Below are 25,266 nucleotides of genomic sequence, written 5' to 3'. Positions count from 1 at the left end.
GTGTGGGATGGTAACAGCCAAACTCACTCCTTTTTTGTTTTTGTTTGTTGGAAGACTGCTTTGCAGCACTTGTTTTTATACAAAGTCCTGGTACCCTCCAGATTAACCCACCTTTTTGTAAATAGTTATCAAAGGTTCAAAAGTTCAATACCTAATTCCTTTATCACCCTAGATGCATATCATCTGGACCAGCTGGTCTGTAGATGTTCAAGTATCTAGTTTCCTGCTTTTTGTTTTAACTGTAGCTACATTTAAAAAAATCCTTAAAATCTGTCCAGACTTCCTCATATTTTCCTATATCTTTTTCCTCTCCCCTTCGTCCAGATCATACTCTCCTGTCTCCATCTCCAGGCTCTTAAATATGGGGGACCTGATGCCAAGCACCTGCAGCTCCTATTTGTGGGTTTTAAAAGTCCAACCACTTATACTTAGATGCCTAAATATGGCTTTACAAGTCTAACTTGAGAAACTCAGGTTTGAAAAGCTTGGCTTTAATCTAAGTTTTGCATTAACACTATTTGTTGCATTTAAATTTGAATGAGTTTATTTAATTAAGAAGAAAAAACAGGAAGGGGGAAAAAACCACCCACAAACATCTGGAGGTATTTAGCCTGCTCCAGTTGTGAACTCTGCGAACCAAATTGCTCTGGATTATTTTTTTCTTCTCATTGTTTGTCTCTCTCCTGATTCCTTGTAAAACAGTCTTTCAGGTTCGGGGCCCCTTGCCACACCCCAATACAGGTAGCACCATAGGGTCGGCCCAGTCTAGGCCCCAGCCTCTTAGCCCCAACCCCACCCTTGCAGGCCTTCTTACTTGGTTTATGGGTGGGGAAAAGCAAAAGTTCAAACTCAACAGAGAAGCCCCTCCTGGGGTCAGGTCAGTGACACCACCTTACTTCAGGGGTGCCTAGAGAGCAGCTTTACTGGAGTTCTTCCAGCCAGGTAGCCCAATCACTCTCTTCCTGCCAGGCTTGCCTCTGGGGCTCATTGGATTCTTCCCAGAGAGGTGGTGATATCTAAACAGTCAAGTTAAGGCCTCTCTGACCCTCCTATAGTCCTGGGCTGCTGCCAAATCAAGTTCATGGCATTCAGTTTGAGCCGGTCCTGACAGATGGCACCAATAGCATGGCTCTGAGGACCACGCCATGGCAGATGCCACCTGCTCAAAAGTAGTGAAAAATGCCTTGGGGTCACTGGTGGTGCCCATCTTAGACAGCTTCACAGGGATGGGTGTTGAGTTGGGGGGCCCAGGGTTAGTGGCCACCACAGCCCTGGGTGACCCTAGAGGTTGGAGAACTGACAGCATCTGTTGCTCCAGGTTCTGTTGTTGAGGTTGGCGTGTGGCTAATTCCCTTATCAGCTATTGCTGCTGCTGCCCCAGCTGTTGCTGGATTGCAAGCTGTTGAAGCAGCTGCTGCTGTTTTTGTTGTAGGGTGGCCTGGTGCTGCTGGTTTTCTGTGGCGCATTTTAACAGCCATTCCAGATCCATTACAAGGTTGTTTCTGTCAGGATTTTCTCAACCTCAAACTCTCCTCTCCTTTTCCCCACTCCCTGCCCCCTTTTCCTCTCCCTTTCAGCAGAGCTGACCAAGTGCCCGCATTCTTCACCACTTGTAAGAGATTCTTTCTGGGGCACTTCTCTAGCTGGGTCGGGGCCCCTTGCCATGCCTAGTTACCGCCACAGGGTCAGCCCAGTCAAGACCTCAGCCTCTTAGCCCTTGCAGTGGGCCCCATCCTTGCAGACGTCTTACTTTGTTTATGGGTGAAGAAAAGCAAAAGTTCAAAGTCAACAAAGAAGCCCCTCCAGGGGTCAACAATAAAAAAAGGTCAGTGGCACCACCTTACTTCAGGGATGCCTGGGTAGCAGCTTTACTGGAGTCCTTTGGGCTAGATAGCCCAATCATGCTCTCCTTGCCAGGCTTGCTCCTGGGGCTCACTGGACTCTTCCCAGAGCTGGGGGTCTCGGGCATGGTGGAGGTTCCTCCTGCTGCATCAGGAGACTCTCCAGCCGCTCCATTCTCAGGGCTTCCCCCTTGCTGACTGCAGCTTCCTCCTCTGAACACTTTCCGCCCTACCATGCATGGTTGGAAGGGCCAGAGAGGTGGGGCTACCTTAGCACTGAACCTCCCTAGCACCTTCCCTGTCAGTGTGGGGTTTATACACCCCAGCACACTTCTGATTTCTCTTCTTGTTAAAGAAAACACACAGAAATTAAATGCAAAAAATAGTGTTGATGCAATACTAAGAAATTAAGCACATATGTCATGAATGGCAAAAGGGAAGATTTTTCAGAGCATCAATTCAGCCACAGTCATCTTTAGTAATGTTTATTTCTGTATCCCTTTTAAAATGTAAACCTTAATATATTCCATACCATACAACACACAGAATAGCTAACTAATGTTACAGAAGACTTACTTATGGAATTTCCTTACTTGTGACTGCTTGATTTTTTAGCCTTAATGTTGTGTTGTAGTTATTGCATTTTATTATTTTACTAGGCTTGAAATAAGAACTTTAAGCATTTTGATAAATGATTAAAAATACCAGTCTATAATTGAAAACCTTCTTTAACTGCCTCTGTATTCTCTGCTTATACAGGTATGCTACTTTGTAACCTCCCACAGCAGCAGCCTCACTGACTCACAATATACAGTTATGTCTCCTATAGTAATAGCATTGTACGGGGTTGTTTTCTTTCCTCTTCCTGAAGTGACTCCATCACCTTTTAGTAAGAATGACCGGCCCAGTGTTTATGGTCCACAGGCAACAGAAATTTTTACAAGAAGGACAATACTGTTGTTATTAAATTTCCTTAAATCTCCTTTTAGTTTAATATGCTGATCATACAAACCTTACCTTCCACTGCGGAAAGCTTTGTATACGTGGCATACTAGTTAAGCACCCAAGAATCCAACCGAGTTCTGCATGTTCAGGCACCTAAAAAAAAAAAGCCGTAAGAAATCAGAATAGGTTGAATGTATTTTCACCTGCACACATCATTTCAAGAGAAAGTACAGCCAGTAAAGGCTACCAAACCAGAGATTAGTAAGATTAGTTTATTTTTGGCTACCATTTTTTCAGTGAGTTTAGTGCTGGTGAGAAGTAACAGAGAGCCCTGGTGACTGAAGAACCTATATTGATCCATAGTACAAGTACAACTCCTGCAGCAGCAGTACAAGCTTCCCCACCCTACCTGGTCAGCCTGCCCTAACTGACCAAGAAAGAAAACTGTGGAGGTGAGACAGGTTTTTAATTTTCATGTTCATTCAGATCTTGGCCTTTATGCTGAGAATGCCAAGTACCTTGAGGCAGTGGGCTAGGGATTACAGCACAGGACTGTTAGTCAGATCCCCTTGCTTCTAGTCCTAGCTCCAACATTAATTTGCTGTGGGAGTCAAACACATCTCTGTGCTTCAGTTGTCCTGTCTGTAAAATGGGGACACCTAGACCTCTTAAGTATTCTGGATTTTTCTGGAATGTTCTACATTTTGGGTTAATCAGCCTGCCTGTTCTGCAGCACCAAAGGCAGGAGATGTTTTGCAAATGAAAGAGGAAGACTGACTCAAAATATCGATTGACTTAGGGAAGGATGCATGGGGCAGAGAGCCAGGATGCCATATCTAATGTGGGACTACAACCACCAAAATGCCTTCAGGAAATGAAACGATGCACACATTTTAGCATCTGTAAAACTAGATTAGATGATTTTTAGATATATTTTAGATTTTTTTCTTTCCTAATGGTGTGTCTCACTACAGGGCAGAGTTAAGGTTGTTTGGTGCCCTCACATTTCTACACCTTAACGTGTTAAACTTTAACAGGAATCCTAACCTTAATTCTGAATTTCCTGGGTTTATAATGCATGTTTTGGAAATAATTACAACATTGCTGTATTAAAACCCCCCACCATGAATCACTGATGTGTATTCTCAATCTTAACTCCATTTTAACAGTTTTTGTCTGGAGGTAATTTATGAGGTACAATGTGAGGTGCAACAAAGCACAGGTGTTCCACTTCTGGTCATTTGCCACACATTTCAGTTGCCTCTGTCACATGCTGGCAGGTCTGAAGGTTGAGAGGTATGATAATACCTAGGACAGAGGGGTTGAGAAACTTAATGCTTGTGTTTCGATCTAAGAGCTCAGATAAAAAGCATTAAAAAGTGCTTATTAACTAGTGGGACAATTACTAATATCATCTGCAGAAATCATTTTGATGTTGTACATAGACTTGGAAAAGGACCGATTCCATCACTGACTAAATTTAATATCCATCAAATAGCCCTAAGATTGTAATTACTTTTGGTCACTAATGTTATGGTCCACAGCTGAACTGATGACCTGAGGTGAATAGCTCAGGAACTGATTACAATGACATGAAGCCTCCCAGACCTTCTCTTTTTTGATTCCTTCATGTTCATTTGCCTGCCTGGCTTTAGTACACAAGGCAAAGGGTGACAAGATGGCACCAAATGTGTCCTCTATGCAATATGCAATGTAAACTGAGCTGGCTGGAACTGACTTAACCCATGCCTATTTCATTTAGGAGGAATCACCATCTGGTACAAAACAATTTATCGTTTCTTTCTTCTAGTCACAAAGAGGGGATGTTTTTCTGCTGCATTGGTGTTGACAAGGACTCTCTTCCAAAGCAACGGATTTCACGATATGCCTCTGTCATGCCTCCCTCCCACAACCAAGGCTGCATGTGCCTACTGTGCCAGTGGCTTTGACATCCCATGTGTTACTGGAACACTGAGCGATCAGCCATTCTGCAGCCCTAGCTCTAAGTAGTGAGTTACATTCACTTCTAGCCCCCAAAGCCAGATTCACATGAAGCATGGTCCATTATTAATACAAAGTGGTAAGAATACATGCTAGTGTAAAGAAGAAAGGCTGGGGGGGAGGAGGGAGGAAGCGCAAAGGAGCATGGAAGAAACAAAGAAAAACAATCACACAGGGTAAAATAAATAAAAGGCTCATTAACTCATTGTCCCAATACTGCTTAGTATGCTCAGCAGTGATGGATTACAAAGAGCCAGAGCTGCAATCAGTGAAGTCAAGTAGTATCCTTGGAGGAACTTGATTTGTATAAATGGAATTAAATTCATTTAAAATTTTGCAGGAAGTCCTTCTCTATGCTACTAAACAAGGGACCATGGAGTTAATTCATATACAGGAACTCCTCACTTAAAGTCATCCCGGTTAACGTTGTTTCGATGTTAAGTTGCTGATCAATTAGGGAACATGCTCGTTTAAAGTTGTGAAATGCTCCCTTCTAACGTCATTTGGCAGCCGCCTGTTTTGTCCACTGCTTGCAGGAAGAGCAGCCCCTTGCAGCTAGCTGGTGGGTGGTTGGAACCAGGGTGGACCAGCAGCCCCTATCAGCTCCCCGTATCAGCTCCCCACTCCCCTAAGTTCCCTGTGCAGCAGCTGTCCCTCCCCCCACTGCCATGTGCTGCTCCTGCCTTCTGCCTTGGAGCTGCTCCCAGAGACTCCTGCTTGCTGTACCAGGGGAGGGGGGAAGATGGGGGCTAATGTCAGGGTGTCCCCCCTGCTCCTGCACCCCGCTTACCCCATCTTCCATAGAGCAGGGGGGACACACGACCAAGGGAGGGAGCTTCTAGGCAGTAGCTGCGGGTCTCAGGTCTCAGCAAGCTGATTTAATTAACAAGGCAGTGTACTTAAGCCTGGGGTCAGCTACTTAAAGGGGAAATGCGCATTCTTTCTCTCACACACAGGGTGTGTGTCTCTGTCTGCCCTCCCTCCTTTCCTGCTGCCTTGTAGAGTGTTGTGAGAGTTAACCCTTGAGGGCTCAGTCAATTGCTAGTTCATTTAGCAGTAAGGCATTCCCTGGGAAATATCCCACCCTCTGACTCCTCCACCTCAACCAAGCTTCACAATCATCATCACTGTGTACCAGTATTAAATTGTTTGTTTAAAACTTATACTGTGTGTGTGTGTATATATATATATATAATATAGTCTTTTGTCTGGTGAAAAAAATGTCCCTGGAACCTAACCCCCTCATTTACATTAATTCTTATGGGGAAATTGGATTCACTTAACATCGTTTCGCTTAAAGTCACATTTTTCAGGAACATAACTACAACGTTAAGTGAGGAGTTCCTGTTATAGAAAGAAACAGTCAAAAGTAAAAAAGACATGCCCCATCTCTCTATCACTGTCAATTAATTTTCAGTAGCTTTGTATCAAATTTCATAACATTTATCATGCTAATATTAATGAAGAGCAAGACCTTTGACACACAAACAGCTCATTCCACAAAGGGCAATAGCTTCAAAAAACTCTTTGATGAAGGTCCTGTTCTTTCTGAAAGAAGTAACTGAAATGCTGAGGATCCTATCTAAAAACCTGGGAAACTAATACACAAAAACACAGTATTGTGTATCAGTTAAGGCTGTTCTATACATAAAATACTTCACATAAAATCTAGGGCTGTCAAGTGATTTAAAAAATTAATCACGATTAATTGCGCTGTTAATAATAGAATACCATTTATTTAAATATTTTTGGACGTTATCTACATTTTCAAATATATTGATTTCAATTACAACACAGATTGTACAGTGCTCACTTTATATTTATTTTTGATTACAAATATTTGCACTGTAAAAAACGAAATAGTATTTTTCAATTCACTTAATACAAGTACTGTAGTGCAATCTCTTTATCATGAAAGTTGAACTTACAAATGTAGAATTGTGTACAAAAAATAATTGCATTCAAAATAAAACAATGTAAAACTTTAGAGCCTACAAGTCCATTCAGTCCTACTTCTTGTTCACCCAATTGCTCAGACAAACAAGTTTGTTTACATTTGCAGGAGATAATGCTGCCCACTTCTTATTTACAATGTCACCTGAAAGTGAGAACAAGCGTTTGCATGGCACTGTTGTAGCTGGCGTCGCAAGATATTTACTTGCCAGATGCGCAAAAGACTCATATGTCCCTTCATGCTTCAACCACCATTCCAGAGGACATGCGTCCATGCTGAAATGGGTTCTGCTGGATAATGATCCAAAGCAGTGCAGACCGACACATGTTCATTTTAATAATCTGAGTCAGATGCCACCACCAGAAGGTTGATTTTCTTTTTTGGTGGTTCGGGATCTGTAGTTTCCGCATTGGAGTGGTACTCTTTTAAGACTTCTGAAAGCATGCTCAACACCTTGTCCCTCTCAGATTTTGGACGGCACTTCAGATACTTAAACCTTAGGTCAAGTGCGGTAGCTATCTTTAGAAATCTCACATTGGTACCTTCTTTGCATTTTGTCAAATCTGCAGTGAAAGTGTTCTTAAAACAAACAACACGCGCTGGGTCATCATCTGAGACTGCTAGAACATGAAATATATGGCAGAATGCAGGTAAAACAGAGCAGGAGACATACAAATTTTCCAAGGAGTTCAGTCACAAATTTAATTAACAATTTTTTTTTAACGAGCGTCATCACCATGAAAGCATGTCCTCTGGAATGGTGGCAGAAGCTTTAAGGGGTATACGAATGTTTAGCATATCTGGCACGTAAATACCTTGCAATGCTGGCTACAAAAGTGCCATGTGAATGCCTGTTCTCACTTTCAGATGACATTGTAAACAAGAAGCGGGCAGCGTTATCTCCCATAAATGTAAAGAAACCTGTTTGTCTTAGCGATTGGCTGAACAAGAAGTAGGACTGAGTGGATCTGTAGGCGCTAAAGTTTTACATTGTTTGGTTTTTGAATGCAGTTATGTAACAAAAAATAATCTACATCTGTAAATTGCACTTTCACGATAAAGAGATTGCACTACAGTACTTGTATGAGGTGAATTGAAAAATACGATTTCTTTTGTTTATCATTTTTACAGTGCAAATATTTGTAATAAAAATAATATAAAGTGAGCATTTTCTACTTTGTATTCTGTCTTGTAATTGAAATCAACATACTTGAAAATGTAGAAAAACATCCAAAAATATTTAAAAATTTCAATTGGTATTTTATTGTTTAACAGTGTGATTAAAACTACATTTAATCACAATTAACTTTTAAAATCGTGATTAATTTTTTCAGTTAATTGCGTGAGTTAACTGTGATTAATCAACAACGCTAATAAAATCTAAAAATAAAGTGACATGAAAAGTTAAGTCTATCATAACATACATAAGAACGGCCGTACTGGGTCAGACCAAAGGTCCATCTAGCCCAGTATCCTGTCTACCGACAGTGGCCAATGCCAGGTGCCCCCGAGGGAGTGAACCTAACAGGTAATGATCAAGTGATATCTCTTCCGCCATCCATCTCCACCCTCTGACAAACAGAGGCTAGGGACACCATTCCTTACCCATCTTGGCTAATAGCCATTAATGGACTTAACCTCCATGAATTTATCCAGTTCTCTTTTAAACGCTGTTATAGTCCTAGGGTACGTCTACACTACCCGCCGGATCGGTGGGTAGCGATCGATCTATCAGGGATTGATTTATCGCGTGTAGTGTAGACGCGATAAATCGATCCCCGATGCTCTCCCGTCGACTGCTGAACTCCAGCTCGGCGAGAGGCAGAAGCAAAGTCGACGGGGGAGCGGCGGCTGTCGATCCCGCGCCATGAGGACGCAAAGTAAGTGATTCTAAGTTGATTTAAGATACGTCGACTTCAGCTACGCTATTCTCGTAGCTGAAGTTGCGTATCTTAGATCGATCCCCCCCCAGTGTAGACCAGGTCCTAGCCTTCACAACCTCTTCAGGCAAGAAGTTCCACAAGTTGACTGTGCGCTGTGTGAAGAAGAACTTCCTTTTATTTGTTTTAAACCTGCTGCCCATTAATTTCATTTGGTGGCCCTAGTTCTTGTATTATGGGAACAAGTAAATAACTTTTTCTTCTTTACTTTCTCCACATCACTCATGATTTTATATACCTCTATCATATCCCCCCTTAGTCTCTTCTTTTCTAAGGTGAAAAGTCCTAGCCTCTTTAATCTCTCCTCATATGGGACCCTCTCCAAACCCCTAATCATTTTAGTTGCCCTTCTCTGAATCTTTTCTAATGCCATTACATCTTTTTTGAGATGAGGAGACCACATCTGTACGCAGTATTCAAGATGTGGGCGTACCATCGATTTATATAAGATACTCTCCGTCTTATTCTCTATCCCCTTTTTAATGATTTCTAACATCCTGTTTGCTTTTTTGACCGCCGCCGCACATTGCGTGGACATCTTCAGAGAACTATCCACGATGACTCCAAGATCTTTTTCCTGATTCGTTGTAGCTAAATTAGCCCCCATCATATTGTATGTATAGTTGGGGTTATTTTTTCCAATGTGCATTACTTTACATTTATCCACATTAAATTTCATTTGCCATTCTGTTGCCCAATCACTTAGTTTTGTGAGATCTTTTTGAAGTTCTTCACAGTCTGCTTTGGTCTTAACTATCTTGAGCAGTTTAGTATCATCTGCAAACTTTGCCACCTCAGTTTTTACCCATTTCTCCAGATCATTTATGAATAAGTTGAATAGGATTGGTCCTAGGACTGACCCTTGGGGAACACCACTAGTTACCCCTCTCCATTCTGAGAATTTACCTTTTATTCCTACCCTTTGTTCCCTGTCTTTTAACCAGTTCTCAATCCATGAAAAGACCTTCCCTTTCATCCCATGACAACTTAATTTACGTAAGAGCCTTTGGTGACGGACCTTGTCAAAGGCTTTCTGGAAATTTAAGTACACTATGTCCACTGGATTCTCCTCGTCCACATGTTTGTTGACCCCTTCAAAGAACTCTAATAGATTAGTAAAACACGATTTCCCTTTACAGAAACCATGTTGACTTTTGCCCAACAATTTATGTTCTTCTATATGTCTGACAAATTTATTCTTTACTATTGTTTCAACTAATTTGCCCGGTACTGACGTTAGACTTACCGGTCTGTAACTGCCGGGATCACCTCTAGAGCCCTTTTTAAATATTGGCGTTACATTAGCTATCTTCCAGTCATTGGGTACAGAAGCCGATTTAAAGGACAGGTTACAAACCACAGTTAAACATACAGCTTAAGAGAATGTACCACAACCTTAACTCTGCCCCAGCTTGGAAGTCAGATTTCCAGCACTGCCTTCTCCAAACACTTGAGTGAATGCAACTTTACAAAACTGCAGAAAAGGGATCGTGTAGGGACTGAGGGAGTATGGCCTGTTTGTGGTGGAGAGAAGATGGTGGAATTCGGGGAGGAGGTGATGGAAGGTTGGCATCCCATTCTCTGTCACATCATCACCTGACCTGAGCTACTGACAAGGCCCTGTCTATAACTGTAACAGTTAGACAATTTTAATTACAACCTAATTCTTCAAGTGTAAACTATGCATGAGTTAGTTTAACTCTTTCTAAATTTTAAGGAGACCTGGATTCACATCCCAGCTCTGCCACTTTTATTCCTAGGTAATCTCAGGCAAGTCACTTCCTTCCCTGTGCCTCAGTTTTGCCAACTGCAAAATGGGGATAGTAATACTGACCTCCTTTGTAAAATGCTTTGAGAGCCATGGACGAAGCACACTATATAAGAGCTAGGTACTATTATTATTTAAACTTTTTGGAACTCCTTAACCATTTGAAGTATTTCCCCACAATTCTAATTTTACTCTACAAATATGAGTGATTATCTGTTTTGCTTTTTTAAAAAAACAGGCCCGGGGTTGTTTTTTATTTTTGAATAGCAGGCAGCTTGATATGCCCCTTCAACAGAGGAATGGGTCTCTACCTTAACTATGGCTCCATTATTTTGGTAGGATCTGAGAGCAGAGGTCTAGAATCCAAGCCTGCAGGAGCCCTGGATCTCTGACATTGCCTCGTCATCACCAAGTGAGACAGCAAAGCACCATCTCCCTAAACTTGAAGGTTTGGCGCCACAGAATATTTTATCGGAGCACCCAAGGCCTGCGGCCGCCTGAATGGCTCACACCTGCTACTTAAGCCAGGAAGTGATGCGGGTGGGCTGTCCAAGCAACTGTGTAGACTTTCTGCTGCTGCTACACTGGACCCTGCTCTCACGTACCTCCTGCAGTCGTGATCCCAAGTTCCTGATTCATGCTCTGCTCCTGACCTGATCCTCTCGTTCCTAACTCCTGCCTTGCTCTTGCTCCTTGCCTCTCTCTGGTCCCTGTCCTTTCACTTTGCTCCTGACCATCGGCTGTCAGTCCTGGCTCTGCCTTGCAGTTCTGACGTCTGACTCAAACTCTGGCTCAATCCTTTGCTCTGGCATTTGGTATCTAACCCCAGCTCCACTCCTCAGCTTTGACTCCTGGTCCTGACTTTGGCTCAGCCCCCTGGCTTTGGTACTTAGCAGTTGACCCCAACTCTCCCCTGCACTTCTGTTCCCTGACCTGGATACCTGCTCTGCCCACTAGACATGACTCCTGCTCTGACTGCCCACGTCCTGGTTCCTGACACATTTTACATACATGAAACTGACTGGAAAAGCATATGTCTCATCTGCCTCTAGGAGTCAGTCCACATAGAGGACAGCAGCCTAATACTGCTACCAGTTACTCCATCAGTTCAAAGTGATACACATCTGTGCTGGTGATAGAGAGGTTCCTTACCAGTAACTGGCGTTCTTCAAGTGTATTGCACCTGCATATTTGCTATGGAATCTTTCTAGAGAGTAGTGTGTATTGGGGTCAACTGCCTCTCTCTGCCCTTCCCTTGTGGAGGATTCAGAAGTTATTAAAGGGGCAACCAAAGACCCTAACCACAGAATCATAGAATATCAGGGTTGGAAGGGACCTCAGCAGGTCATCTAGTCCAACCCCCTGCTCAAAGCAAGACTAATCCCCAAACAGATTTTTACCCCAATTCCCTAAATGGCCCCCTCAAGGATTGAACTCACAACCCTGGGTTTAACAGGTCAATGCTCAAACCACTGAGCTATCCCTTCCCCCCTTTCAGCTCCTGCCCCTAATTTTGGAATTATTTACCTTTGACTCTGAAGAAGTGAGGGTGGGGGGGAGGAGAGTGAATATAGAGAGGCAGTGCATTCAAAGACCAACAGTTAGTTGTAAGTAGCCTCTTTCCTTACAGTGGCTTCCACATATTCCCACCTGTTGGAGATTAATGAACACTACCCTTCCCCCCATGACCCTGGAATACAGGCTGAGGAGTTCTAAGTGAACAAGGACTCAGAATTGCCAAAGTGAGCATCAGTTCTGGATGGCAGGTCAAGATATATCAGAAGGGACCACAGCTCTGTTCTCCCAGATCAGAATGCAAGGTACAACATTTTATTTAGTTTATTTTTTTGGTGCTTTAAGTACATATAGCGCTTCAAGTACAGTAACTCTTCACTTAATGTTGTAGTTATGTTCCTGAAAAATGCGACTTTAAGCGAAACGATGTTAAGCGAATCCAATTTCCCAATAAGAATTAATGTAAATGGGGGGGGGTTAAGTTCCAGGGAAATTTTTTTTGCCAGACAAAAGGCATTATATACATTTTAAACAATTTTAAACAAGCAATTTAATACAGGTATAAGTTTTAAACAATTTTAAAGAAACAATTTAATACTACAATCATCACTGCTGAGTATGAAGCTTGGTTGAGGTGGTGGAGTCAGAGAGTGGAAGAGGATGGATTGTCCGGCTGCTTCTCTTGCTGTTCTTGCAAGCACAGGCACTGACTTTGCTGGGGGCAGGGGGCTCAACCCTTGGCTCATCCACTCCACCCCTTCCCCCAAGCCCCCACCCTTGACCCGCCTCTTCTCCCCCCGCACCTCCTCCCCCTTTACTTCGCACGCTGCGTCCTTGCTCCTCCCCCGTCCCTCCTGTCTGGGGCAATCAGCTGGCTTGCAGCGTTTAGGAGGCAGGAGGGAGGGGGGAAGAGCGAGGACTTGGCACGCAGGCTCTCCCTCCCTCCTCTCCCTGCCTCCTGCCTGGGGCAATCAGATGCTTTGCGGTGTTCAGGAGGCAGGGGAGGGAGGGGGAGCCTGCGCGCCGAGTCCTCGCTCCTCCCCCCTGCCTCCTAAATGCCGCAAGCCAGCTGATTGCCCCGGTCAGGAGGCGGGGGGAGGAGGGGGAAGGCGCTGATCCGCGGGATCTGCCGGCGGGCGGAAGGTGCTGTGGGGACGGCGGAGGGGGGCGGCATAGGGAGGCTGCCAGCTGTGGAGAAAGCAGGCAGCCAAACAACGTAAGAGTGGAGCATTGCACAACTTTAAATGAGCATGTTCCCTAATTGATCAGCAACGTAACAACGAAATAACGTTAACCGGGACGACTTTAAGTGAGGAGTTACTGTAACAGCTTTTCAAATTCTATGAAAACAGGGCGCCTACGTGGATGTTTCTTTGGATTAGTTGAATACTTTTTAATATATCCAGGTGAATAAACAGCTGACAAGTCTTAAGCATGGGTGTAAAAAAGATTGCAGAAACAGGCTGGTTAGCAGAAACGGAGATGACTTGAGACTGGAAATGGGGATGAGAACACCGACCATATCACACTTATCATATGGACTATTGTTTATAGAGGACTGGCCATTAGGCTGGTATCTCAAAGTCTAGCATGTAGCTACAACTATGAGGAATGTCTTCTTCCCTCCAACAAACTCAAACAAAGCAGACAAGAGCTTGGTGAAACAAGACTCCAACCCCAAATAAAAAGAAATATATGCACTAGAGAGAACACTCCCGGGGCAGCTAAGTGAATATGTCCCCCTTGTGGTATTCACAGCACAACCAAATGTGCTGCTGTAAAAGAAATTCTATAAAAAGATTCCTTGGACACAGGTGTGAAGGGCAAAGCAATTATCTCTAGAAATCTTAGTGGTGCACAGGGCAGCCTTTCCACAAAGTACGGTGTTGCAAGGTGTGTGAGGACTACTGCCCTAAGCATGTGTGGGTGGAAGCTGGAATCATAACCCAGAAAGCTTGATAGAACTCAAAACACAGTTCTGAATGTTCAGAGTATAATAGACAGCAATGTTAAAAGCAAGAGATTTGTTTGGTCAAAGTTTGCTGCTTTTTGATAAGAACCATTAAACTTCCAACAAACTCTCTCAAGCCTGTTGGCAATCCAGAAGTCCAGATGTCAGCCTGAGAAGATGCAGGGGTAGAAGATCCAGTACATTGTTAAGTAATGCTAACAACAGATGGCAGATTTGTCTTCAAACATCCTTCAAGACCTGGTTATGGATACTGACAACATCTTGGCTCTATCCCAAATGATCTGCAGACAGATTTCCTGAACCTATGGAAATCAGATTTCCTGAACCTATGGAAATCAGAGGAAATGCACAGAATTCCCGATTCCAGTCCAAAAAAGGGGACTCTGCTAATGACAATGGGTCTCACTCGACTCTGAAGCAGAACTGGAGATAACAGATGTTCACCCTGGTAATAAAGAGACCTGGTTGGGTCTCCACTTACATAACACATAATATCAGCCAGAGGTAAGACATTTATGCTGTTGTACAAAAATTGCGTTAAAAGAATTTGCCTGGGTATAGGTAAGTTCTGATCAAAAGAGAAAAAGATTCACTAGCTAAACAAACAGATTTCAACTCCAAACCCTTATGTGGAGCTTTTATCTCTTGCAGAATCCATAAACCTCACAAGGGCTGGGAAACAAGGTGAACATCCTATCTAGAAATATTACTGTAGATTGTAAGAAAGGAGGAAGGGAATTCCTTAATAAGCACGTTATCTTCACCTTCAGTATTTGGAATGACTTGATACATAAATAGCTCTGGTGTAATCAGTCTTATGGAGCTACAGGCATAGCCTGAGTAAATGTAGCACCCATTTACACTGTTATGGAACCTGTCTGTGGACCCAAGTCTAGATGAATGCCCTGTTGACTGAGACAGATCAAGTCATGATAGCAGGGTTCTCTCTCTCTCTGGCTCTCATTTATGTGCTTAAAAGGAAAGCATTTAATAGATACTTTCAACGAGGTGGTCTGGTATAGCAGGCTCTGGGTGTTTGTCCCATGAAGAGGCGATACAATGTCAATGTCACCTTATAAAGTAGCAGTTTTCATGTACTGTGTGGCCAAGGAATAGCACTAACAATTCTAAGCAAATTATGTTCTTAAACTCAGCTGAGAATCCCAGATTTATAAATTAAATTCTTTCCCACTGGGCATTGTTACTTACCTAAGCAGTCAGGTTCAGGTAAATTTAAAACAATGTAAGAACATTTCCGAGGCATGTGCACCTGAAACAGATTGTTTGCTAAGCCCAAACAGAGAATGAAAGTCCAAGCTCTTCCTGGCACTGCAGTTAGAATAGGTTCCAGAACAAAAGCACTAGAGATCTGGCATTGGAGGGCCCAATCTGATGATAAAGACCTTCTGTGCCAAAGCAGGAGGGGATGCCAAGATTTCCTTTAAAAAATTCTTTACAATTGTTATTCACTCAAAGACTTGGAAATGTCAATGTACACTTGCTTGTCAAGTTGGTCCAAACAAAGAGATTACCTCAGCCACTTTGTCTCTCTAGTATCCGGGGACTGACAGGGCTATAACAACACTGCATACATAAAAAGACAAGCATGCAGATCCAGTAATCCATCATTGGTAGATACGGAGTGGACTCCAGGACTCAGAAACGAAGCACTGATACAGGTGTTGGGAACTAGATGTCTCCAAGTAATCACAGCCCTGGATGTTTTCAAAGTCATTTTCAGAGCCCATATGTGGCACTGAATGGAGACTCAGGTACTGAAGCTACCTCAACCCAGGCCTGGGAACAGGTTTCCAAGGTTTCAGTGCTGAGGGCGTCTTGGCACTCAAGGGCGCCTCAGATAGGGAATCCAGCTGAAGGGTTTAGGAGCCAATGAAGGCCATTTCAGGTTGTATGCAGAAACCCAGCATGATATGTGAACAGTTAGACTGGTTTCCCCCGGAAGGACTCCCACAAAGGAATTCCTACAGTTTCAGCTTGCAAGCTCTGGGTGTAATGCCTACTTGAGACTAAGGATCTGGCTATGGAAAGACTATGATAGTAGATCCAGATTTAGGGGTGTTGACGCAGTAGGGCTCAAAGGATCAGGAGACTATGGTGCCACCTAGATAAACAGAGTCAATTTCACTCAGCACCAGACTCAGTCTACTGAGATAAGTTTGGGGGCTTGTGAGCCACTTATGCTAAATATAGAACATCACAGTATGTGATTCACCCTGAACCTGTGGTTCTGGATCCTCACCACCGATCTGCTAAACAGCATTGATGGAATCAAAAAAGTCAAAGGTGCGGGACCTTTGGCATCATACTCAGCTGACCGTGACAAATTAGGAACCTTGGTGACACTGACATACAATCTAATACTCTCCTAATAAATGTCACTTCAGAGACTTTCAGCATTAGACCCAGTTGACCTGAGCAAACCCAGGGTCCTGAGTATTGCAGACATGGGACAAACAACAATTTTGACTGGTGCCTTATCCAAGCTAATGGTGCTGAATCTTTGCCAACTATGTTGGTTCAGATGGATCCATGGATCCTATTGTCACCTGAGCTGGGTACAGAACCACTTCAACTAAGGTCGACCTTAGTGCCACTTACAGTGACCCATAAATTGGAACCAGGCCACTTCATTAAGTAGGTCACCAGGTCATGATTTTAGATCCTAAGCACTGAACTCAGTCAGCCTGGATGGATCCAGGGAAGTCTACAGTGTGGGAACCTCAGGAACACACTAGGTCAACCCATAAGGATCCAAGGACCTTACTGCTGGGAAGTCAGTGCCCAGTTAGGTCAACACAGAGTGATCCAGGGACCTTGGCATTGCATTGATGGTGCCAGGCTCACCCAGATAAGACCAGGGAGGCAGACACTGCTTAAGCTGGGCACGGTCACTTAGGCTAGCAATGTCCAGACGAAGTTGATACTGGATTTAGATACTGCCAGATTTAGTTGACTGGGCCTGAGACATACATGCCATGGGTAGGGGTGAGGAAGCCCTCTTGGTCCTGAAGGTGATTCAGATGATACCTGTGCCCAAGAGGTACCATTTTCAATGTGTTCTTCCAATATAAGAAAAACTGCATTAAGAGAAACAAAGAAACTGATGAGCAAAGTGTCACAGGCACTGCTCGATATCTGAGCTTGCTGTACCTTTGGTGGTTAAAAAAGGAAGTGAAGTATAGTTAGGGGCACTCCCCCTTTACAGACTCTGAATCCTCTTCGAACCAAGCGGAAGGAGGGGTAAAGTGGCCCCAATGGACAATGCTCTCTAGAAAGATTTCACAGCTCAACGCCAGGAGGTGATAATCCCAGAAGTGAGAACACACAGAAGTCACTCAGAGAACTAAAAGTTCCAACCTTGCTGACGACCCATGTGGGGGTCAGTAAAATTCCACATGGTGAATTTTTGTCAGTTTTCTCTTCTAAAATGTAACATTACATTTACACACACACGCACGCATGCACACACACACACTCACTAGCAGTTATGTAAGAGATAAGGTTGTAAAATCAAACACTCAAAGTTTAGGAAATGCTAGAATTAAGATTGCATACACGGAATGGGCCCAAATGAAGGCTACAGGGGCAACCTTAATTCTGGCATTTCCTATCCAGAAAATGAAGGAACATGCAGTAAGTGGCCACTTGTGAAAAGTCTGGTCTAAGTGACTTGCCCAGCATCACACAGGAACTCTGTAGCAGAGGTGGGGACAGAATCCAATTCTCCAAGGTGGCATTCAATTGCCTTAATCATGAAACCATCCTTTCTCTCCCTGGAATTCCCTGCCCCATCTAATACACACCTACCAACTTCTTCAACAGATGAAGTAGGGGGTCCCATAGATGCTAGCTTTACTAACTACACAGTTCTGATTCATTCCCCAAGCACCATCCATCCTGTGCTCAGAATGATGCAGGTGTGCTGCAGGCAAAATAGTAATTTAAAGACTATCATAATGCATATGCACAAAGGGGCTGAATTAATGTTGCACAGGCAACCTTAAAATTGGTATTTCCTAACTTCTGAGTGCTTAACTTTGCAATGTTAACTTTTTAAAATGTAGTTTTGTATGAAGTTTCTCAATTAAAAAAAAAAGCAAATTTAAAAACAGAAATTCCATCATGTAGAACTATACTGACTCCCATGTCTATTGACTGGCAGTGTTGGAATCTTTAGGTAAAGTCTACACTTTGAGCTGGGAGTGTGAAGCCCCGCTCAAGGAGACATATTTGGGCTAGCTCAATCAGATCAAGCCTGCTAAAAACAGAGTAGTCATGACCATGCGACTGGTGGGAGGGGCTAGCTGCCCTGAGTACATGCCTAAGGTCTTGAACAGGTACATAGCTGGAGCGGTTAGTCCCTCCTGCCGGTCATGCCGCTGCAGCTACACTCTATTTTTAGCATGCTAGCTGGATCAGAGATAGTGCAAGTATGTTTCCTTGAGCTGGGCATCATACCACCAGCTTGAAGTTTAGACATACCCTCAGATTCACATCACAGACCTCTACCACTCAAGCTCATTCATAGGGTTTAAGGCCATAAGGGACAATTACACCATCTAGTCTGACCCTCCTGTATATCATAGGCCAACAAACTTCACCTACTTAGCCCAATAACTTTTATTTGATGAAAATATAACTTGTATTTGACTAAAGCATATCTTTCAGAAAGGCATCCAGTCTTGATTTGAAGAGATCAGGATATGAGAATCTACCACTTCCCTTGGTAGTTTGTTCCAGTGGCTAATCACTATCACAGTTAAAAAATTATACTTAATTTCTAATTTGAATTTGTCTGGCTTCAGTTTCCAGCTATTGGTTCTTCTTATCTTGCCTTTTTCTGCTAGATGAGGAACCATTTTCTATAACAGAGTAACTGATAGCAGTTGTAGGCTGTTAACTACTATGGGGACCAGCTGGTTTCACAGCTATTTGCTGGACAAGAGAGGAAACATTGGGACTCTGGAATCCTAAATTCTATTCCAGGTTGTGGAGAGGAGTGTGCTCTAGTGACTCTATCCCCACAGCCTACCTCTCACTCCTCTGAATTTGAATCAGGCTGCTTCCTCCTCCACATTGCCTCAGCATCAGCATGGGAAGCCCTGATCACAGGCAAGACAATCTCCTTGCTCTCAGTTCCAGCACCAGGTATCACAGTGGGCCCCAGGAACCAAGAGATACAACCACAGGGAAAGTTCTGCTCAGCCTCTGCAGCAGTGGGCTGGAGCATGCTGAGTGCAGACAATCTTCAGATAGTTTAGATGCCAAACTAAACAAACCTCTATTGAGCATGTATAAATAGTGATTTTCCGAGACTTGTAACTTAGACAGATATGGATGGATTTTCATGGGAATAGCAAAAAGGCACTTCTCTCACCCTCAGTGACAACACCCATCTCCACCACCCCTCCGCCTCATACGCACCCCAAATTTCAAGACTCTGCTCTGAAGCATTAAGGAACTAGTTCTTCTCAACTAAATGGTTGTGAAATTTAACGTTTGCAAAACAACCTATTTTTCCCAAATTGTATTTTCAAGAATGACTGATGCTTAAAATAAAAATAAAAATAAAAATAAAAATCAGGCACCTGGAATGAAAAATTTCAACTCCAATGATTAAAGTTGTGCAAAGTTGTAAGCAACTGAAAAGAGGTTCTTATAAGAGAAAGTGTTTGGCAAAGTTAACTAGAGATGTAACTGTCAGCGCTGCTTATAGCAAAATTCATAAGAGATTACATACGCACAAGGTGATGTAAATTGATCAGAAATTATGGGAAGAGAATGGAGGTTCAAAGGGCATTCTTGCAAATTGCTAAATTTAATAGGAAAGAGAAAAATCTAAGAGTAAAATCTTCTCTAACCTTTCCACAAGTCTTGCAGACTATTTTAACTAGAGTTCAAGCAAGTGCCTGAAGGAGCAGTCAGCAGATGTGTCTGCTGGATGGAGATGAAGAAAAATCAGAAAAAGTCCATACATGGAGCAAAGCAAATGAACATCTTCCAACTCCCAAAGCAGCGCTCAAGGATTTCTTCTGCAATGAGCAAAACCGCAATTTAGGAGATGTCACTGACTGCATGTCAAGTCAACCTACTAGAACATCACTATTAGAAACCCTGACTAGCAGCTATCTAATCTAATCCATTAAATCCTGCATGTCAGCTCCAGCTGCTTTTGTGTCCTGAAGGATATAAATATCAAAAAATATTTCCTGCAGCTTGGCTCAAGAATTTTGAAGACTATCAGTCTTACAAATCCCCTATTTATTGTTTCCCTTAGGAAACTAGCTATCTCTCATTCAGTAGTTTTCACTAAAAAACTAACCACATCCACATGATGAATCCCTCTATTTGGCCACCGAGACCACGCCTTTGCTAAATACATCAAGTTTGTGCTGTCGATCTGTTCTGTATGTCTGTGTGCTCAAGTTCAAGTCTTCCCGTTTCTCTTCTCCCACTCCCACATCTTTCCAAATCTTTCACAAGCCAAAAAAACTTCTTAACACCTCTCAGCAGGTTGAGACTGTCGCCTTCCCCACTCCTAACAGTGATGTAGAGGTTTCATGTCCCCTCACCTTCAATCTTCATTGCATCAAATCAGCACAGCAACACAAGAGTATTTCCTGTTGATCACTGATAAAAGTTATTTCCAGTGCAAACTATTGGACCCTTTCCCTGTGGGGCTCACATTTGGTCTATGTTTAACCTGTTTTCAGACTTTTAAAAACTTCAGTGACATTTACAGCAAACATGGTTACATGTGGATGATCCAAGCACTTCCCTGGAAGTCCAGCATATGTTTCCCTTCTTTCATTCAAAGGAAACTTGTTCTGGTTTGCTGCCCAGTTTGTCCCTCCGTAAAGACAAATGGCTTTTCAGTTGTCTACTCTTCTCTCTACACCTTAGGATTCTGTGATCATTTGCAATTCCCATGCTGCTCTAATAAAGTCACAATACTATATAGGGCCAATTTCACCCTCTTCTTGACATTTGACTTTATTAATAAACTAACAACACTAACAAATTGAGACCCAAACCTTCTCCCAAAGCTTCACTGTTTCTAGAGCTTCTCCTGTGCGACAACTTCTCTCCTAGGGCACGTCTTCACTACCCGCCGAATCGGCGGGCAGCAATCGATCTATTGGGGATCGACTTATCGCGTCTAGTGAAGACGCGATAAAATCGATCCCTGATGGCTCTTCCGTCGACTCCGGAAATCCACCGCGGCAAGAGGCGGAAGCGGAGTCGACGGCGGTGCGGCAGCGGTCGACTCGCTGCTGTCCTCACAGCCAGGTAAGTCGACCTAAAATACGCAACTTCAGCTACGCTATTCACGTAGCTGAAGTTGCGTATCTTAGGTCGACCCCCCCTCTGTAGTGTAGACCTAGCCCTAGACTCTAGCTCTCTTCTACCAGCTGACTGCTACACTCCTCTGATCACTACCCTTGTGGTTTCAGTGGAATGTATGATTTTGTCAGTTAAACCTGGCCAGTTGGAAAATACCTGCCACCTGTGGTGTTGCAGAAGGGCCAACGTCTCCAGCTTTTGGATGGGTTTCAAACCCTTCCATATATCAAGGCTCTCCAGAGGGATTTCTTTCTTACTCTCCCAAATCAATTAAAGGGGCACTTAACGTTCCCTCATCAGCACAACAAATCATATTCACTCCCTTCTCCCTTTTATGGTAAGCCTTCATTCTAGCAACATGTACTGTTTGCACAGCTCCCCTGCCATGGGGGTTCCTTACATCGTAAGTGACCTCATTCACTCTATCAACTCAAAAGGTCCTTCCCAACAATCCTGCATTTTGTTCCTCCTCCCTGGAATCAACATCAATACCAAATCACCTATGTCAAAAGATCTCTCTTCAGCATGCCTGTCATACCGAGCTTTTTGAGTCACCTGATTTCTTTCAAGGTTTTGCTGCACTAAATCCATCATAGCCTTTAAATTCTCTTTAAAATGAATGACATACTCCCCTACAGGCTGTCTTGTCTCCTTTGTACTACCCTCCCAAGAGCCTCAAATCATCCCCTCACATGTCTTCCATAAAGGAGATCAAAGGGGGCAAAGCCCGTAGATTCTTGCGGTACACTTCCGTGTGCAAATAACACATAAGAAAGTAACAAATCCCAGTCTCTCGCTTACCTGATAACATACATCTTCAGCATAGCTTTCAAAGTCCCATTAACTCTTTCCATCAGACCATTCGTTTCTGGATGATGAGAGCAGCCTTTATGAGTCTTACTTCACACAATTTCCATAACTTAAAATTTGCACTGTGGTCTGACAAAATATCTCTGGGAAAACTTACTCTGCTAAAATGCTGAATAGGACAGTGGCCATGGTCTCAGCTTCTATATTAGATAGAGCTGTGCCTTCAGGGTACCTGGTGGCAGAATCCACCACAACAAGAATATATTTCTTTCCAATCCTGGACGCTTTGGACACAGGCCACACAATATCCAGAGACACACTGGCAAACACCACGTTAATGATGGGCAATGGCTGCAAAGGTGCCTTGCAAAGTCTTTTTAACTTCTCATGCTGCTGACATTAGTCACAGCTCTTACAGTAATTTTTTACTGTCTTACACATGTGAGGCCAATAGAAATTCTGTTTAAGTCTCTCACGGGTTCCTTTTACTCCTAAATGTCCAGCTTAAAAAAATCATGGCTTAACTGCAGAAATTCTGTCCTGTATTTATCAGGTACAAGCACCTGCTTGCAAACAGCACACCTCTTTTTTCCTATGGAATCCTCTTGGTACAACAAAACTCCTTAAAGAAAAAAAATCTACCCTTTTCTTTCTCACCTGGCGTATTATTCTGAGTCGCAACCCTCTCCTGGTTCAGGGAAGGATCAGTCTGTTACGCCTCAATAAAGTCCTTTGGAGTCTCCCTTAAATTCACAGCAGACTCTGGCAAAGCAGTGGAATTTTCAAATTCCTCCTCTGAAGACAAACTGCTACTCTCAGCTGACCAAGGACTGAGGGCATTTCCCTCCTGCTCACAGCCCCTCCTGCTGTCCACAGACAAAGCAGGTGTGGTAGAGCTATACTCTTTCTGGCTGCGAGTTATAACATCAACCTGCTTAGACATGGCTAAAATGTTATTACCTATTAAAATATCAGCAGGGAGCAGATTTCTAATACCCACAATATCATCACCCTTAAAATCCTCCCACTCAAGGTGGACCTTAGCCAGAGGCACAGCTACAGAGCATTCAGTCAAAGCTAATATATTTAAACTCTTACCAGAGTGTTTGTCTTTCTCTCTTACCAAACTTTCCTCAACCAAAGTGACTTGGGATGCTGTGTCCCTCCAGCCCTTATAATCTATGCTATTTACCTTAGCATCCCTAATAAATCTTCACTGCCTTCCCAAGACTCAGTCCTTACATAGTTCACTGGGTCATGCACCTTCTCTACTGCTGTCTCTGGTACCATTGTAGAGGCATCACAATAGGGGTTGTGGATCATAGGGTTACATTGAGTTTTGGGCAAGTTGATTTTATATGGCCAGGAGCCCCACAGTGATGGCAGACTACCTGCCTTCCCTTAGGGTAGGGGGTTTTAAAACCTGGGCTCCCCTGGGGTTTCTTATCAACACTGGGTTTGGGTTTACTTCCAATCCCCTCCTCCCTCTTAACTGGGGTGACAGGGAATTTCCCTTCCCCTGGGATTTGCATCCCCCATGGACTCTTGATTCAATATATTCATCAGGAATTTCTATAGTCTATGGAAGGTTTTTTTGTCACAGATGGCTGCCTTTACCTCATCTGTAACTACCCATAACAATTGTTCTTGGGCCATCAGATCGAACAGTTTTTCATAATCACCTTCAGCCCTTACTCCCATTATCCATTTTCTCATAAAATTACACATTTTGTGTATATATTCAACATGAGTGATACTGTCAAACATTTTTAAGATTTCTATACTTCAGTCAATAGGTCTCAGGGGTGATCTTTAATTTTTTCAATACATTTTCTTTAAAATTCTTATACACCATAGCATCCTCCTCTTCCATATAATTAAAAACTTGTCTCACTAGCCCAGTTAATCTGGTGAAGAGGATAGGCATCCACTTATCCTCTGGGATCTTGTGGATTCCACACAGTCTCTCAGAGGCAGGGCCGGCTCTAGGATTTTTGCCGCCCCAAGCAGAAACAATTTTGGCCCCCCCCCCCGTTTTTTTCTTATCCCACCCCCAGCCCCGCCTCAGCTCCGCCCCTTCCCCAAATCCCCAGCCCTGCCTCCTCCCCCCAGGCTCTCAAGCCTAGGAGGGAGGGGGAGAAGCGGCGCTCGCGCCGCGGCCACTCGGAGTCTCTCCCTCCCTCCCAGGCTCTCAAACCTGGGAGGGAGGGTGAGCAGCGGCGCGCGAATCAGCTGTTTCGCGCGCCGCGGCCGCTCAGGATCTCCCCCTCCCTCCCAGGTTATAGCTGTTATTGGGGCACTTACTGTAGTGGATTGAGGTATACCAAATGTTGTAATAGGCACATGTTGGACCCATAGCTCTTGAAAGGTGTGTTGTGGGGGGTGTTGATCATTGCAGGTCAGGGGTTGTTTGAAGGCCAGAAGTGCAGGTTCAGGGAAGATGTCTTTCAGGATGGGGTCCCCAATGAGTATGAGTTGTAATTAACATAAGAACGACCATACTGGGTCAGACCAAAGGTCCATCTAGCCTAGTATCCTGTCTTCCAATAGTGGCCAATGCCAGGTGCTTCAGGGGGAATGAACAGAACAGGTAATCATCAAGTGATCCATCCTATTCCCAATTTCTGGCAAACAGAGGCTAGGGACACCATCCCTGCCCATCCTGGCTAATAGCCATTGATGGATCTATCCTCCATGAATTTATTTGATGATACCCCATATGGATTCCAGTGTGGATGTCAGGGTGATAACTAGGGGTGTGTGGTCAGAGACTGTTTTATTTCTGTATTGAAGCAGATTCTCTCTGGGCATTTGGGTGGCCCGTTCCAGGATGCAATCTACTTTTCTGGTGGAGTGTCATAGGAACTCTTCTATGCAGTTAGTCTCTTTGCTACTGTGGAGGAGGAAGAGGGTGTAATCACTGGCTGAGGGAATTCCTTTTGCTGCTCCAGTACTTTGACCTGCAATGTGTAAGCTTTCATCTGTTTCTGGTATGCCCTCTCCTCAGCTTCTAGCTGTTCCACTTGTCTTCAGTGGGCTTTCTCCTTGACCTGTTTGTTAGCTATGCATCATTAGTAGGCTCTCTCCTCAAGGTAGCCTCCTTCTCACTGGCTTTGACTGATGCTTGGATTGCCTCAGTCTCCCTGATCCGCAAC

At 43.6% G+C, this 25,266-nt stretch overlaps 1 protein-coding gene across 1 annotated transcript in view; it reads right to left on the bottom strand.

Annotated features, from left to right (window-relative positions):
* WARS2 (tryptophanyl tRNA synthetase 2, mitochondrial) overlaps nucleotides 1-25,266 on the bottom strand; it is a 98,542-nt gene that overhangs the window by 6,352 nt on the left and 66,924 nt on the right. Inside the window, exon 3 of the mRNA XM_065423555.1 lies at nucleotides 2,859-2,939. Coding sequence (XP_065279627.1) covers nucleotides 2,859-2,939 — 81 coding nt within the window. The remainder of the gene's footprint in view (nucleotides 1-2,858; nucleotides 2,940-25,266) is intronic.

Source organism: Emys orbicularis, chromosome 1 (genome assembly GCF_028017835.1).
Source record: "Emys orbicularis isolate rEmyOrb1 chromosome 1, rEmyOrb1.hap1, whole genome shotgun sequence".
In the NCBI taxonomy this organism is placed as follows: domain Eukaryota; kingdom Metazoa; phylum Chordata; order Testudines; family Emydidae; genus Emys; species Emys orbicularis.
Note: the sequence above shows the minus strand (reverse complement) of the source record. Positions and strands in the feature narration are given on the sequence as shown.